This window comes from Pituophis catenifer, unplaced genomic scaffold, assembly GCF_029215685.1.
Source record: "Pituophis catenifer annectens isolate HBS135680 unplaced genomic scaffold, rPitCat1.0.hap2 SCAF_1, whole genome shotgun sequence".
NCBI classification, from domain to species: domain Eukaryota; kingdom Metazoa; phylum Chordata; class Lepidosauria; order Squamata; family Colubridae; genus Pituophis; species Pituophis catenifer.
Window position 1 is genome coordinate 216,197,467 of NW_027256881.1, and position 18,452 is coordinate 216,215,918.

An 18,452-nucleotide genomic window follows, 5' to 3' on the forward strand; every position below is an offset into this window, starting at 1 on the left:
GCAGCAGAGGGATGAAAGAGCCACATGCGGCTCCAGAGCCACGGGTTGCTGACCCCTGCACTATACCAATACTGCCCAAATGAATTTTTTAGAGGGTGCTGATGATAAAGATTTTAATTTAGATATACACAACCATCTCAGATTCATGACTCTGGGTAGCTAACAATACTATATAAAAGTGTAAAAATAAACCAGAAAAACAGCATATATGGAAACAGCAGTCAGAGTAAAAAAAGAGATCCACTAAATCACAAAATATAATCAAAGTATGGGTTCAGCCCTACCTCCTGATCCACAGATCCAGTGATCTTTAACTCCTTATGAATAGCTAACAGATCCGCTACCAATCTAATCTTTGAGGAATGATATTTCAAAGACAGAAAGAGTCTGACTAGGTTGCATTCCTGAGCAGGCAGAACCCAGAACATGATGTAATTGGTCCCTCAGAAAACTCCCAACTCATTTCATGAAGGTACTACAACCAGCACCTTGTACTGAACTAAACTCAGAAGCTAACTAGCCACCATTGCAGGTCATAGAACAGAGTTGTAACATCTGCCGATTGAAAAGTTTATAGAACTGCCTATGTCAGTAGAATAGAATAGGAATAGAACTGACTAAATTAAAGTAGAGAATTTGGGATCTGGCTATCCAAAATGATAGAGCCAAAGCCTCCCTCCCTTTTACAGCATAACTGTGCTCCTTCCAAGTCTGTCTCTAGATATTTCTTTTTGTTGTTGTTGTTAGTTGCGAAGTCATGTCCGACCCATCATGACCCCATGGACAACGTTCCTCCAGGCCTTCCTGTCCTCTACCATCCTCTGGAGTCCATTTAAATTCACGCCTACTGCTTCAGTGACTCCATCTAGCCACCTCGTTCTCTGCCATCCCCTTCTTCTTTTGCCTTCAATCGTTCCCAGCATTAGGCTCTTCTCCAGTGAGTCCTTCCTTCTTATTAGGTGGCCAAAGTATTTGAGTTTCATCTTCAGGATCTGGCCTTCTAAAGAACAGTCAAGGTTGATCTCCTCTAGGACTGACCGGTTTGATCACCTTGCAGTCCAAGGAGTCTTCTCCAGAACCATAGTTCAAAGGCCTCAATTATTTGGTGTTCAGCCTTTTTTGATCCAAATTTCACAGCCATAGATTGCAACTGGGAAAACCATAGCCTTGACTATACGCACTTTTGTTGGCAGGGTGATGTCTCTGCTTTTTAGTATGCTGTCTAGATTTGCCATAGCTTTCCTCCCAAGGAGCAAGTGTCTTTTAATTTCTTGGCTGCAATCCCCATCTGCGGTGATCTTGGAGCCCAGGAAAATAAAATTGCTCACTACCTTCATTTCTTCCCCATCTATTTGTCAGGAATTGAGAGGGCCGGATGCCATGATCTTAGTTTTCTTAATGTTGAGTTCCAAGCCAACTTTTGCACTCTCCTTCTTCACCCGCATCAAGAGGTTCTTTAGTTCCTCTTTGCTTTCTGCCATTAGAGTGGTATCATCTGCATATCTGAGGCTGTTGATATTTCTCCCGGCAATCTTAATTTTTAATTTTAATAATTTTATAGATATTTCTATAACATCACATATGTTCCACTTTAAACCAAATGCAAGGTACTACCTATTAGGGCAACAACTAGTAGATATGTAAGTATCACAGATGAAGAGTGACCACTCTTCAGAAACCTCTAAAAAGGTTCCAAAATTCTTAACAATAGCTGTAGCTGTTAGAAACTGGCTGGTATGTTAGAAACTGGCTGTCAGAAACTATCTTCATAATATTAACTGAGTGGGAGAAGAGCAGGCTGAGCTGGAAGGCAGAGTTAAACATGTCATCAGTGTAGAGTCATTGCATTGCCACAAGAGATCCCAGTCTAGTCTCCCAAGAATTCCATTGGCCCTTATCAAGCACTAATTTAGTTGATATCAAGCACTTTGACCATTAGTTGACTCTTATGTATGGATAGCAATAATAAACTCTTCAGTGCTTTGAACTCAGTGAATGTGCCTGGTTATTTGCTCCTGACAATTGCTTTAGGGTTTTCTCACAATTTTAAAATTCCCTTTTATACAGTAATTATTGTATTGTTTACTGGTCTTTTATTGTGTTTGGTCTTGGACCACAGATAAATTTTGATTGATTGAACAATAGTGGGTTTTGAAATGGATTTTAAAAGGTTTCCATCTGATGCATGATATGAATTACCATTTGAATTAGAGATATCTTTCCACTGGGTGCTGTGCCTTTCTTTCTTTCTTTCTTTCTTTCTTTCTTTCTTTCATATTCTTTCATATTCTTTTTTTCTTTCATATTCATTTGTTCGTTTACTTGTTCAATTTAGACAGCTACTCGTTTGGCAAAATGACTCAGGGTGGCAGATTCAGAGGGTAAAAGATGATTTGGAGAACATGTGGAATTAAGTCATATCTGTCTATATCATCTTAAAAGGAAGTATAGATTTTTCAGGGGATTGCATAGTATAAATTCAGGAAGCAATACAATTTCTGAAAGATGAGATGTCCATGTCCATGAATTCTCCCAAACCATTTTTGCTTTTTAAATCCAGATATTTGTGCAGCCCTGCTGGCATGAATGATGTTTCACAGTACTTGCACAGTTACCAACTCAGACACCTGCGTCTCTTATTGAGATTTTAATCCAGAATTTATGTTCTATATTTCCACAAATGAGTACACAAATCCAAACGCCCACTTCTATTTACTGAATTCGGTCCATAGTTAACAGCCCGTGCATTATTTCGCTATCTCTGCCTCCCTCTACAAAAGAGTTGAAAAAAAGGCTGGATTGGATGGTGAGAAAAATGAGTGTGGTTTTAAATGACTAGGTTTGAATAATCTACTCCATGCAGATTACACCACTCTGATAGCAAAAATTGCAAATGATATGCAATCTCTAATGATGTAGAATTAGTAACTAATACAGTCCAGGGGCATGGTGTAAAATGGGATCATAAAAGAAGTCTAAATGAATAACCACGGGATCAGCAGCCAATCCTACAATTTACAATGGAGATATTGAAACCACGGATGGTTTGTTTTTCAGAGATAACTATCAACAGTAATATGCCACAGATGAAGTCTTAGTAAGGTAGTAATGAAGGTCATTAAGGTGCTGTGTCTTTGTCTACAAATATTTGAATTGCAAGTAGTCCTTGACTTACAACCATTCATTTTATGCTCATCGGACTTTACAACGGTACTGAAAAAAGTGACTTCCAAACATTTTCCACACAAACTGTTACAGCATCCCCATGGTCACGTGATCAAAATTGGGACACTGGGCAACCAATTCATAGTTATGAAGTTTGCAGTGTCCCGGGATCATGTGATCACCTTTTGCGACCTTCTGATAAGCCAAGTCAATGGGGAGGCCAGATTCACTTAACAACTGTGTAACTAATTTATCAATTGCAGTGATTCATTTAACAACTGTGCCAAGAAAGATCGTACAATGAGGCAAAACTCACTAAACAACTGTCTCGCTTAACAACATAAATCTGGGGCTAAGAGCCTGTAGTACAGTGGACTAAAGCACTGTTATTAAAATCAGCTGCCTGCAATTACTGCAAGTTTAAATCTCACCAGGCTCAAGGTTGACTCAGCCTTCCATCCTTTCAAAGGTAGATGAAATAAGGACCCAGATTGTGGGGGCAATAAGCTGACTTTGTATAAATATACAAAAGTATGAAGGCTATTGCTTAACGCATTGTAAGCCTCCCTGAGTCTCCGGAGAAGGGCGGCATATAAATTAAAGCAAAAAAAAGTTGTGGTCGTAAGTCAAGGACTACCTCTATGCAGACAGGTTTCTCTGCAATGCTCGACAGATACAAAAAAATTAACTGTGAAGAAAATTTTACTTATCAAATTTGGAGGCTGACTATCTCACTCACAGAGAGAGATTGCAGATAGAAAATGGACACTTCAGAACTATGATTTTGAAGAAAACCTCTGAGAATACCACATCCAGACAAATGGGTCATAGAACAAATCAACACTCAGGCTTTCCACCTGTCAATCATTTTCACAAGAAGGGGGTTTTTTTCCCCCCTCATAACTGTGTGGGCAGTTTGAAGTGTTGCACTGTGGTTTTATTTATTGAATTGGCTGCAGCATCCATATCTACGAGAGCTGAAGTTGAACAAAGAATAACAGAGAAAGTGGCATGCACTTTCCTGTTCTTGATTGCCTGAGGCTTTCCTAATTGTTTGACTGTTCCCCCCCCTCCCTTCATACCAGCCATCCTGCTGGATCCTGAGAGGCGACTCTGTAAACTTTACTGAGGATAGGGCTTTGGAGCAATTTCAGACTTGTGGCCACTGGTTTGCAATTGCACAGGTACCCAGGTTTCTCTTTTTTTCTGTTTCTCTGTTGCAGATAAAGGCTTTTTTTTTTTTTTACTGCTTCTATTTGAATGGATTCTCCAGCACTGTGGTGTGCAAGGAGGCTACCAGGGGTGGGGAGAAGATGAAGAGAGATTATAAAATCCCCTCCCTTTATTATTTCCCATATACTTCAACTCTTCCAATCACCCATCAATTAACACACACACAAAAAAAATCAAAAATCAAAACACAATGAAACATTCCTTCCAAATTCTCTGGTGTGCCTAGTCTTACTAAATCAGCTCATCAGCAAGTCCTTCTTGAAATTGATCCATCATCCCACTCAACACCTCTGCCGTATAATTGAAAAATCTGATAGGCATTCATGAACTCTACTGATGCCTTGTTTCAGCTTGCAAATCTCTCAATTTGCTTCCTTCTCCTAGTTGAATTATCAAATGCAGCTCTACCACTTTGCATGAAATCCTGGGAATTATCCAGCAACAGATAATATTCCTCATTCGGCGGCACAAGCCCATCGCCTGCCACTTGTTTTCAGCAGAACAAAAGTTTCCCTGGACCAATCTGTAGGAAATTCTACCAATTAACCTACCATAAACAATTCACGCACAGAGGTAAAAAAAAAATGTAAAACTGATTCTATACGCTTCCAAATTTCTTTGACAAACTGCCATGATGAGATTAAAGAATTATTGATTGGGATATAAGCTGCTTAGTTGCTTCTGGCTGAGGCAAATGTCCCAAATGGAATGGGACATTTAGGCACCCACCACTGGCCGCCCCCGTTGCCCCAAGCCACCTGCCTCAGCTAATTTACAGCCAGATTTCTTCCTCTGCTGTCCCTCCCATTCTACATGGCCAATGAACCCCTGGCCCTCCATCCCTCGCCCTTTATCCCTGCCCATTCGCTCAGACCCGGGCCTTTGGCTGCATGGGACAAGAAGCCACCAGCCAATGGAGGCAGGCGGCAGCAACCAATCATTGGCAGGCTGTGGGGGGGGGAAGCACACCATTGCAGGGGCCATTAAGGGGCATGCGCCAGGCAACTGGCAGTGGTGGCATGCAGAAATGATTCTGTGGGGGTGTAGGGGCACCAGACAACTGGTGGTGGTGGTGGTGGTGGTGGTGTTTAGAAGTGATCACAGGTGGGGGGCAGTGGGGGATGCACCAGGCAACTGGCGGCAGTGGTGTGAAGAAGCGATTTCGGTGGAGCTTGGGGGGTGCACCAGGCACTGGTGGCGTGCAGAAGCTATCATGAGTAGGGGATGTGGAGGGTACACCAGGCAACTGGCGGCTGTGGCGTGTAGAAGCGATCCCAGGGAAGCAGCCTGGCTGCTGTTGCCATTGGGGTGGGGTGGGACATGTTGGGCTGCTCGGCTGGTGCAAAGAACAGGGAGGGGAGGGTATGTCCCCCCTTCCCCCCCCCCTCCAGCCTCACCTCCTCAACTCATTTTGGTTGTGTGGCAAGCAAACAGAGGAAATGGCAGAACAGGTTGCGCATGCGTGTAAGTAGTTTGGGGGGGAGGGGTATTTTGCAGGGGTGGCTCACATGCACTGAAAAGCCCGACTGGGTTTATTATCTGGACATGTCTTATTTTCGGGGAAACACGATATATCTAAAAGCATCTTAAAGAAAATTAAAGTCTTTTGCACAATCCTTGATAGAAGAGAAGAATGGCTGCAAAATCAGACTCTTACATTTAAATTTTAATGTTTCCTTCATATGCTTTTTTGTTTGTGCTTGAAATGTTTTTCTTTTTATCATCCTGACCTTGGACAGCAATAAAATATCTAACCATCCATCCAACCTTATATTCAGCATTTCTTACCTAACTATCAAGAACAAGAACAAATATCTATTAAAAAAGAAAAGTACCAGAATGATTCATTATTTGAAACTTTTACTAGAACTCAAACTTAGCAGTACACAGTAAGACCACTGTTTTGAGGGCAAAAGATGTCAAGGAAATTACTTGTCTGCCTGTCTTCCTTCATAAAAATCTGCTATTCCATTACAGAATAGAAGGCTGAGAAACATTTAAAGTCTGGGGGAGAAAAAAATCTCGATTCCATTAGATGCAAAAGCCACCCTGAAATTCCATAGAAGTATATGTGAAAACAAAATAAATGTTGACGCTGAAAATATAATACCTATTCACAATGATGTGAATAGTTTTCTGAAGGCATTTTGCACACCAGGAAATGATACCCCAGAACAAACGTGTGTTGTCTCAATCAACAGCTTTCTCTGACAAAAACAGCAACCTTGAAAGGAAGTAAACTCCATTGTATATTTTTAAAAGAAATGCAAACCTATGTATGAGAGTATATTATAGATGTAGGTATATGACCATCACAGCAACCAAAATGTTGTATTTTCTTTTCATGAGATGTGGGTGATAGACAGGTGACTTCCAGGTTTCAGAGGGAATCACAAAATTCTTGCCAGGGTTACTTAGTATTATTATGATGCTGTTGGCACCCTTATGAGAAGACGTGGGATACCGCAACAGGGTTGTTATTAGTGATGGGCAGATGCAGGTCACTTGACCCATATCTAATATCCTAATATAGCTTCAGTCAGGAACACCACAGCCAATTAAAAACAAAGAAGGGCTACAGTTTTTGGTGCTACTGCTAGGAGGACTTAGAAGGTGGACTAGAAATGGAGAGACTTAAACTAAGTATCCATGTCAGGCTTAACTCTCCCAGCCAAAGATGCTGAGTCTTAAAGTCAGAATCTGAAGTCATGGTTGTTTGCATGAGAAGGAATTTATCACTCTATCTCTCTTCTAGCAGTTAAAAGCTACCAGCTGCTTTTTAAAGCACAGTACACGTAACAGGATCAAAAATAAGTCTGACTTTAAAAAAAAAAGCAGAGATGGATGACATTACAATTGTACACGGTACAATGCAATTACATCAAGCTGACAATACCTGTCAAGCTTTTTCAGAGAGTGAAGGGAAAAAAAACTTTTTTTCATTAAAAAAAAAAGAAATCCCATCAACTGACATAAACTGGAAGACAATGAAGTTATATGGCATATAATTCCCATTCATTAATGATCTCATTGTGTGAGTTTGGCCAATCTCTTAGCCTAACCTAACTTACGAGGTAATATGTTTTACATTAGGAAAGTAAAAAAATGAAACAGGCTAATATAATATTACCTATCTAGGTCCCTGAATTGAGTGTGCTCAAGATTTCAAGTTTTCTGCAAAAATGTTTTCATGAGAACCAAGGGAAAAAAGCCAAGCTATAAAATCCATTCAACACTGGTATTAGTGCCAATAATTCCAATAGATCCATTTGCTAGAAATGACTGATAATAAAAGAAATAGAGAAAGAAAATAGATTTTAGTATCATTTTTATTATCCAAACAAGATTAATATAAACATTTCTGGAAAATATTGAACATCCAAGATAGGGTTTATAGAAGAGGAAGGAACAAAAAAAGGAAACTTTATTAGGTAAAAAATAGGCTATTTTGTAAATTATGAAAGGTGTTCAATACACCCCAATTCCTTAATAAAAAGTTTTCCTTCCAAAAGATCAGTGCATATATGAAATCCATTTTCTGTATTTTTGATTCCAGGAGCATTCAACTGTCCTGATTCTTTATTATTTTTATTCTTAGTTACTTTTTTGGATATACTTTCATACATACATACATAAGTGTAGATCACATTTGCTGCATATGTTTCTTGATACATTACAGCAAAATTTCATTAGTACAACTTTTCTTTCATCATTCCCAAGGAACATCCAACCATCACACAGAAATCAAACCTCCACCTATTATAAATGACAACATCCAGTTTTTAGATTTTTTTGCAGCAACAAAGCTTTGCTGGAACACACAGAGAAGTCCCCAACAATCCTATTAACCTAGCAGAATAAACTTCTTATATATTCTGATTTAAATGATCTAAATGATTTAAATGGTGCTGTGAAGTCAATGAAGCTCTGATTAATACAGCACTGAGAAAAGTGGAATAAGAAGAGAATGATTCACAGTTCACATAGTAATTTTGCCAGTCTGATAATCAGTCTCATTTGTTTCTTCTTGAAAATATTTCCAGTGCCATATTTACACCAAGACACTGCACATTTCTGATTTAGCTAGGATAAGATTAGTATCATTCATGTAGCATTCATTTGACTAAAAGCAGGAGAATAGGCCCTTCGGAAAACAATCTTGTGATTTGACAGTAGTCACTCTATCAAAAATAATTAAGCTCGGGGATAGGTTCAGACTGTACCAAGGAAAACAGTCGCTGCAACATGTTAGTAAACTTCACATGAAAATGTGCCTCATTCATTATTAATGGGCTGGAAACTGAACATCCTCTGGGTCTGAAACGCTGCAATGTAAATATCATGTTACTCAGCAAAATGTTTTCATTTACATATCATCAGAATCTGGGAACACGAATCACATTCCTTATTTTTTTTAAAAAAAGTGTAGTAATGAGATTGCAAGAAGAGAGAGAGAGAGAGAGAGAGAGAGAGGGAGAGGGAGAGGGAGAGGGAGAGGGAGAGAGAGAGAATGTAAGCATTTGAAGTATGATGCTTACCAAAGGCAAAAAGGGGAAATTCTGTTCATTTAAAAGAACAGAAACAGCAAAGGACCCTCCTGCAGTGCCTTCTGCCAGCAAAAATGGTGCTCAGGAGGGTTGTGTGTGGCTCTCCCAGACTCTGTTTTTGGCTGTGACAGACTCCTGCCGCCCTCTGCCAGCAAAAACGGAGCTCCGTTTTCACTGCCAGAGGGTGGCAGGAGGCTATCATAGCTGAAAACGGAGCTGGGGAGCCCAGTTTTGCTCTACTGGACAACTAATTCTCACAATACTAGTTATATCTAAGTACATTTACCCATGATGTATAGCAGAAGTATTATTATTATCCTTATCTCCTTTACTACCTCCTCTTATTGGTATTATGATTATTATTACTCTGTTGCTTTGCATGCACACTGAAAGCTTCTGCATCAGAGACAAATTATTTATGTGTCTAATCATACTTGGCCAAATAAAGTATTCTATTCTATTCTATTCTATTCTATTCTATTCTATTCTATTCTATTCTATTCTATTCTATTCTATTCTTTTCTTTTCTTTTCTTTTCTTTTCTTTTCTATTCTTTATTCCATTCCGTTCCGTTCCATTCCATTCCAATCCAATTATACAATGTGGTTTGGAGAGAGCACTAAAATCACTTTCCCAGTTCAGATTATGCGACAAACTATTCAGCAATGAGTCATAAAACCTTGAGGTAAATCTTGTGTCGGCATGTATTGGCTACGGTTAGAAAGGAATGCAAATGTTGATGTACCTTTTTGAGGAAGGTTATACATTCTTGAAAAGAAATCAAACTGCTGTCACAAAAAGAATTTTCTCTTGATGCTCTATTATAAATATAACTGAGGGATAATTCTGTTTACACTCAGAGGATTGTCACTCTCAGACTTCTAATGAGGAGACATGCAAACTAGACATCCCAAAGGAGGATGACAATGCAGCGGAGACTGGTGGCCAGACAGCAAATTCTGGCAGATGAAGTCTCCACCAAAAAAGGGGGAGAATGTTAGGTTGCCCATGTGTACTTTTGACAGCTGCTCCTTATGAGTAGACTGCAGGAACTGAGTTTGTTGTTGTTGTTGTTGTTTTGTGGTCAACTTGTGAGATGAATGACTGGGAATTAAGGGATTTCAATCAAGATCACAACTGTAAGATAGCATACATGGACACAAAGTTTGCTGAGAATTAGAAAGAACTAAAGATTACAATTAAATGGGAAGAACACTGAAATTTGATTTACTAATACAAAATAGTTTAGCTTTGGACATATTGAAGAATATTTGTGAACCATGAACTAAATAATTTTAAGAATGCAGTGTTCCAATATCTCAGGGGCTGCCACAAAGAAGAGGGAGACAAGCTATTCTCCAAAGCACTTGAGGGCAGGACAAGAAGCAATGGGTGGAAACTAATCAAGGAGAGAAGCAACCTAGAACTAAGGAGAAATTTCCTGACAGTTAGAATAATTAATCAGTGGAACAACTTGCCTCCAGAAGTTGTGAATGCTCCAACACTGGAAGTTTTTAAGAAAATGTTGGATAACCATTTGTCTGAAATGGTGTAGGGTTTCCTGCCTAAGCTGTGGGTTGGACTAGAAGACCTCCAAGGTCCTTTCCAACTCTGTTATTTATAAGTCCAGGTTCCCCAATTGTTCCTAAACTGGGGAACATCTTTCTTGTGCCAATGTGCATGAAAGAATGTGTGCCATTATAGGTAGGTTGTGTTTAAAAGTTGTTATGGAAGAGGAGCAAGTTCTTCCAGACAAAACTGAGACTGATTTGAAAGTGGGTTTTAAAATGACAGTCTAGAAGAATAATGTCTTGTATCCCCTAAAAAGGATATACAAATAACAAATCAAAAGAGTGATTTGGATAATTATTCTACATTGGATTTACAAAAGTGACCTGTTAAAAGTTTTCAAAGATTTTATGATAAGAGAAAAAGAAATGAAAAGAAATCAAGTTCTAGGACATTATTTAAAGAGATTAAAGATTAAGATTATTAAAGTGAAAGGAATATAAGGTTCTTTTATTTATCTATTTAAAGCTATTTGTCACAATTAAAATAGAGATGATGTTATCTCTGGTAACTCTTAACTGAGTTTTGCTAACCAAGACTGAAACCAGGCTTTAAGGATTTGTTTATAAAGAAGAGATGAGATATGGGAAGAAGAGATAATTTGTTGTATTTAAAGATGAAGTGATAAATTACTCAAATTGTTTATCCATGCTGTGATGGAGGGAGAAGTTATTTCTTTATTTTTTTCGCTATACTGTTTTTTTTTTCTTTTTCTGCACTTTTTATTTATTCTTTTTACTCTCTTTTTTTAGTTTGTATTACTTTTTATATTTTTAATTGTAAAATTATTATTTAAAAAAGGATTGTTACTCTCAGATCTACAGGTCTGATAGTGCCAGTGAGACAAAGTCAACTTTATTTCTACTAGATGCTTTAGTAAGAGATGGAACATGTCTTACTAAAACCTGCTAAGATCTGAAACCCTGCTAGTGGTGAAGTACTTGGGCAACACAAAAATGATGACCTGTTTTAGAGGGCTTTTTTGGGGGGGTGGCGGGGAGCATTTATACCTCCCTATAGTGTAATCTTCCTAAAAATCTGAACACCAAAATGAACACAAAGGAACAATGAAAACTATAAAATGAAACTGTGAGAAAGATGGATTCACTACAATTTTGTAAAACTAAAAAGTTCTTCACACCACCCCTCAAGGGTGCCTCAAGGAAGGTACCTCTCACAGTTTGGTAAAGCCCTGCTTTAGACAAACTGTGGAGAAAAAGAAGTCTTTTTTTTTCTCTCTCTCCCTCTTTCCCCCTCCCCCCTCTCTCTCTCTCAAAAGAAAAAAAAAAACCAAACTTGAGGTCATTTCCTGAAATTAACTGCATGCAAATTTAGAACCAACAGAATAAAATGGTTTTTTGCGCAGCTCATATTTAAACTATGGAATTCGCTGCCAACAGCTGTGGCAAGCACAGCCAATTTAGCATCCAACCAAAGTTTATGGAGGATCGGGCTGTCAATGGCTATTAATACCAATAGCTCTTTCCTATCTTCTGAATCATACACAGGGGAAGGGATGGTGGAAGAGAGCTCATATTCTCCTGTCTAAGTTCAACATCTTCCCCCATGCCATTCCATTTGCTAAAGAGTGTTGCAGTAAACTGGACTAGGGGAGCCTACAAGCTAATCCAGCAAGATTTAGGTTTTTATGCTGTATATCATAAGGCTGGCCACAATAAGCTGGAGCCACAAATTGATAATATTTTCTTTTCTTTCCAAATCCAATGAAGCCCAGGAACCTTGGCACTATATTGCAATGCATTTGATAAGAGCAACTTTCTTTCCTTGGCATTGGGCTACCTTATGTGGCTTTGTTTACACAAATACAATCAAGGATTTTATCTCCAGCATGCTTTTTTTCCACTGCACAAATTCTACTTGTAGCCCAGTAGTGTCCAATCTCCCCGAACACCTCCTGCCTGAGACCAATATAACTATCATTTACACATGTGGAGCTAAATTCCCGCGGCAACCCACTGAAAACTAGGCCTCAGTCCTGAAATTTTCACTGTGGGGATCTCTCTTTTTCTTATACTGAGGCAATTAAGGTTTTGTGAAAGTCCACAAAGAGGGTAGAATGATGTGCTAGAAAGAACTGATTAAATTATCAAGCAATGTGTTTTCACAAGACAAAGTGTGGTACAAAATAAAGCCACAAACTTTAGTAAAATCCACATCCGAACTTAAGATGTACATCATGCATTCTTTCTAGAAGATAGTATAAAACCTATTGAATATTAATGCAGCATTGATGATGTTAGCACTGATGGTGTTACCTAGTTTGGTAATGAAACATCTGCAAGAAAACAACCAAGCTAAAAGAGCATCAAGGACCCCACAGTGTAGCATATATTTAAATTAAATATCTTTGAGCTACATACCATTGTTGTTCTTGCATTGGGCATACAACACACGGTTTCCTTGTCCACATATTCCATTATAAGGGAAACAGTTTCCTTCTGAAATGCTCCAGTCATAACACATTGGATTGTCACACGGAATAGCCTCTATCAAATGTGGGCAGTTCTCAGAATTATCAATGGAATCCACAACAATGTATCTGTGCCTCATTTTGAAACCTAAGAGGAGAGGAGAGGGGGGGAGGCAAATAGCTAAAATCAGAAGGAAGAAACAATACTGAATAATTTCCAACTATCAATCTATCTTGAAATGAACAAATACAATAGAGGTAAGAAACACATTTTCCCACAGTTCTAGCTCACTGTCTTTGGCTAGACGGCTCTGCTAACTTTTAAGCTGCCTTGCATATTTACAATGAAATGACAAGAAGGTGCTGTTAAAAATCTCTCAGGTTACATCGCACGTCGTAAAGAAGATCAAATCATGCTTGTACACTTTAAAAAAGAAGAGTGATTATGTATTTTTTCCACTTTCCAATTCTCCCTCGCTATTTCTGATGTAGGAAATTACACATTAGCATGTGCCACATATTGAGGGAATGTGGGAAGAAGGATAGACTGGCTGGTGAACATGACTGCTTCTCCATTATGTCTACATATTTGCATTGTTATGAAAAAGACTATTTAAGTTGCTCAATAACAAACTGTAGATAATAGAGCTCTTTTCATATAATATCCAACTCCTGGCGAAATGTGTGGCTGAACAATCTTACTCTCCTTTATAAATTTACTGGTTTCTAGATCTACTTTATGCAAGCATATGCTGTTGGAGGAATCAGAGTATAGGCAGAGTCACTCCCATTTGATGTTTAAAGAAATCCATTTTTTAAAAAAAATCCACATTTGTTAAATAGGTGGAAAAGAGCTTATATGCATGAATTTTTCAATAATCATGTGCAAATCAGAATTTGGCATAAAGCACATTAGCTTTGTTACCAAACTAGGTAACATCATCAGGATAGCGGAGTTCTCCTCTAGCACTGATAATGTTACCGAGCTGGGTAATGAAACTTCTGCAAGAAAACCAAGCTCAGAGAGCACCAAGGACCCCACAGTTCAACTCTGAAGTACAAATATTCTGTTCTGTCAGTACATCAGTTTTAATCAGAAACTCATTTGCATATGCTTCCTGGACTCATTTCATGACTTTGGGGTCCCCATGCTAGTGAACCTTTGAGGCAGTGGTGTCTCAAGAAAAAGGTCAAAGCAGGTAAGATTCAGGTGAAGATAGTGATATACACTAACTGCCACCCCTTTTGCGTTGCATCAAAATTGCATACCTTCGAAAGCAATGGGGATTGCAATCTTATGCCATATCCACCCTCTCGTCCACTTTGACACACATATTCAAGACACCCCTGTTGGGAAGTGGAACACTTCTACTATATGAGTAGGCATTGCACATAAAATCCTAATTTTAAAATAGCAGAGCTATACAGAGAGTAGAGGGGACCGGATAGTTAGTGAGTGCAATCTTGGACTGCTTTCTTATGAAACAAAAAATAGGCAAAGTTAAACACCCAAGTAGGACTAAATTTAATTGTGGGTTACAATTCTGATTTGCAAAATAACTATGGTTTGCTAAAAATTAGAACACATGGCAAAGAAGCACGCTTTATAAAGGGAATAAAAAGTCAAACGTATCAGGGGAAACTGAAAGGAAATATTATCCAGTACATCTGCAGAGCATCAGGTTGAAGAAATATCCTACATCCATGATGGCGAACCTATGGCATGCGTGCCAGAGGTGTAATGCAGTGCCCTCTCTGTGGGCACGCAAGCCGTCACCCCAGTTTAGCTGCACTGCACATGCACTTGCACCTCCTGCCAGCCAGCTGATCTTTGGGTCTCTGCCGCACATGCGCGGGAGGCGGAACATTGTGGGGGGCCACCCGTGCATTCGTGGGGAAGTAGGGTACATGAGGAAGGGCCATGCACGCATTCAGGGGGCCCACACATGCATGGGGTGGGGGCCATGCGGGGGGGCATGCGCTCATTGCATTTTGGGGGTTCAGCCGCGCACACATTCACACGTGCACACATGCACTTTGGCCACTCAGTCTGGAAAAAGTTAGCCATCACTGCCCTACATTATGTTGAAACTTATATTCAAATTCACCTTTTCTTCCTTGAATTTCTTGGCAGTCTTCATGAACGCAAGGGCCCCATGCCGACCAGGAAGAAACCACACAATCAGGAGGACACGGAATGGTACACAGTTGAGAAGCAAGAGGAACAGGAGAAAGGCAAAGTTTCTTTTCCGCAGGTCTAGTCACTTAAGAGGGGGGAAAAAACATAAAAAGAAAAAGAAATTGTGTAGCTTATTCCTTTAAATCACTGAGTGGTTCCAAATTCAAATGCATGACTATGGGCAGATTCTCAGCACAGCAACCAAAGGTACATCTGAGTTCAAGCTAACGATAGTGTAATAGTCAGAAGAAATGAAATTTCTTATATTATACTTAAGTTATCTACTTTAATTACTTGGTTGCTTCTTTTTTTAAAAAAAAATATTCTGACCAGGATCCTAGTACCTATTGTTATGAAGAAATTATTTTATTAGATCTACAGTTCAGGACACCATTCATCACAATTGTTTCCCATGAACCGGCCTGCAATCTTGACCTCTTGTCTCATTGTTTTCCTTTTTGATATATTACTGCCTTGATTACGAGTGTTGCTGTTCCATCTCTGCTAGCCTTCACCATGGAGCTCTCTTATTTCCTCAAAAGATACCATTGATCATTGACTAGAATATCTGTAGGATTCTTCCTCGCTGACATCTTCTACATCTCTATCCAAGCATCACCGTGCACTAATACCCTTTAGCCAGTAAGCATGTCACTGAATGCACATCTAAAACAATCACATCTTCTTTCTGAGTTCCCTCACAGTCTACTGCACTGCCACATCCTGATGCCAAGATATAAATGAATGACTAACCAGAATTTTATGGGGGGAGGATGTTTGTTTTATGAACAGGAAGGAAAATGGGGCTCAACGGTTCAAGGGAATAGTTGAAGAGCAATCTAAACAACAAGTAAGTAAAGGGTATTTTACCTTTAAGTCAAGCACTCTTGAGTAAATATGGTAGTGCAAAGAATATACATTCTCTTTGTATAATTTTAACTCAGGTTTGACTTATCCTGGTGGGAAAGATGCTATATCCTATGCTCTATTTTTTTTTATTCTATGTGTCCCTGCTCACAAACCAAGCATGCACATGATGTATACCCTCATGCAGAGACGCATGAAATGCAGAAAGGTCGAGAAACAGGTATTTTAATGTTTTGTAGCCAATTGCCATAACAATCTTGTTTCATGTTGAGATAATATTTAATTCACAATTAACAGACAGTGGTACTTGGATACAAAGATTACTTTTATTATTACTTATTCCCAAAACAACATTGTCTCTGACATATTCATTTAGGGATTTTAAAAGCTGGCAGGAATCCAATTGACTATACCTTCTGTATACTCTAGTCCTTTTCCTACAGGTTCAAAAAAATATATTAAATATATATAATAGATAAATATTATCTTGCTTGTTTTAGCCATCAAGCTATTCCCTTTCAATGAGGTTCATGCATTTCTTAATATGCCCTTCAGCATTGTTCTCTGCAAAACAATTTATCATTCTGGTACTGGCAAAGAAGCAAATCAGTCTCACTGCATTTTTCTTTCATCACAAACAGATTCGGTTTCAGCAACACAAAAACAATATTAGCCATGTTGCTAAGTGCTCTCGCTTGTTTAGATATAGTTTTGAAATGCCCATTGGCAACAATCTATTTACTCTAGAGTACACCAACGATAAATTTAGTAAATCATATTAATTCTAAGACTAAGAAAAATAGGGTTTTTTTTTCAAAATGGAAAAGTTGTAGAAATCAGAAAAATAAAACACAACAGGCTGCAGTAATGACTCTGCTATTTTAATGCTACAAAAAAGAACCTTCTTAGTGGAAGACAGATAGATATCAAGCAGACAGCAATATTAGCAATTAGCCTGAAACAGAAGTTATAAGAGTACAAAGTTGCAAAAGAATTATTATCAACTCCAGCCACATAGCGTGAAATACAACTTATGGCAGGCCTGAAGATCCATGAAGATTTAAAATAGGTTAACCTTAGTTGATGTAAAAAATATAAATAATGGTATGGAAATTCCTATTACAGTATTATTTTCTCTTTTTCTCCCTTAAGGGCCACTGATTTCCATAATGGTAACTACAGCTAGTTCTTTTGGATTATTATCACTAACTTCAGACCGTTATTTCCATATAGAGGGAAAGTGAACTTGATGTGCTCATAACCCTGTAAAAAATCCTTCATAAATGGGAAAGTGCAAGAGACACATTTATTCCCTAAACTTAACTAAGATATGGTCCTGTTTAATGTTCCAAATGTTTCCAGCTCAAGGAATCTGGTGCTCACAGCTATTATTTCTGAAGCAAAGCCATCCCTGAAAGTTCAATACACAAAATAACTTTGTCTGTTCAACCTGAGGAACAACAACACAAAGCTTTCTTTGCTGGATGATTTTTTTTAAAAATACTATTTCTAAACCATTTTTTAAAAACTCACATTTAAGTAAGTGATAATAATTTCATATGTTAAGACATATGGTGCAGAACTGTGGGGGCCTATCAGAACAAAATCAAGCACACTTTCAAAGATTTCTTCCGGCAAGGACCCCCCTCTATTTATTTATTTATTTTATTTATTTATTTTATTAAACTTATATGCCGCCCTCTCTCCCAAAGGACTCAGGGCGGCTCACAACGATAAAAAACACATAAAATTCAGTATTCAAATATAAAAACCAATACAATCCTCTTTAAAAAACCCTTCAGTCCAATCCGGCCAGGCCAAATCGCCATGTTTTGAGGTCACCGCGGAAAGAGCGAAGGTCAAGGGCCATCCGGAGCTCCAGGGGGAGCTGATTCCACAAGAGTAGGCACGCTCACAGAGAAGGCCGACGGGACCCCAAGGAGACCCTCCCTGTGGGAGCGCATCAGGCAATGGGGAGCTGTCGCTGGCCGCAGATGGTCCACCAGGTACCCCAGGCCTAAGCCATGTAGGGCTTTATAGGTAATTACCAGCACCTTGAATCTCACCCAGAGGGCAACCGGTAGCCAATGCAGGTCCCGCAGGAGGGGTGTAACATGAGAGTGTCGGGGCACACCCATCACTACCCGCGCGGCCGCATTCTGCACCAGCTGAAGCTGGGTGGTCTTCAAGGGAAGCCCCATGTAGAGAGCATTGCAGTAGTCGATCCGGGAGGTGACGAGTGCATGCGTGACTGTGCACAGGTCATCATGGTCCAGGTAGGGGCGCAACTGGCGCACCAGACGAATCTGAGCAAATGCCCCCCTGGTCATGGTCATAACATGGTCGTCCAGAATCAATATTTACACCATAACAGTAATTAAATTCTTCAACTACTAGTGGAGGTCAAGTCTTCCAATGGAATCTGACAGGTTACCATAAATGTGTCTTGAAGAACAGACTG

At 39.1% G+C, this 18,452-nt stretch overlaps 1 protein-coding gene across 1 annotated transcript in view; it reads right to left on the reverse strand.

Annotated features, from left to right (window-relative positions):
* The window catches only part of THSD7B (thrombospondin type 1 domain containing 7B), a 469,405-nt gene that overhangs the window by 300,617 nt on the left and 150,336 nt on the right, over window positions 1–18,452 (reverse strand). Inside the window, exons 5-6 of the mRNA XM_070957022.1 lie at window positions 15,054–15,209; window positions 12,896–13,093 (exon numbers count right to left, since the gene is read on the reverse strand). Coding sequence (XP_070813123.1) covers window positions 12,896–13,093; window positions 15,054–15,209 — 354 coding nt within the window. The remainder of the gene's footprint in view (window positions 1–12,895; window positions 13,094–15,053; window positions 15,210–18,452) is intronic.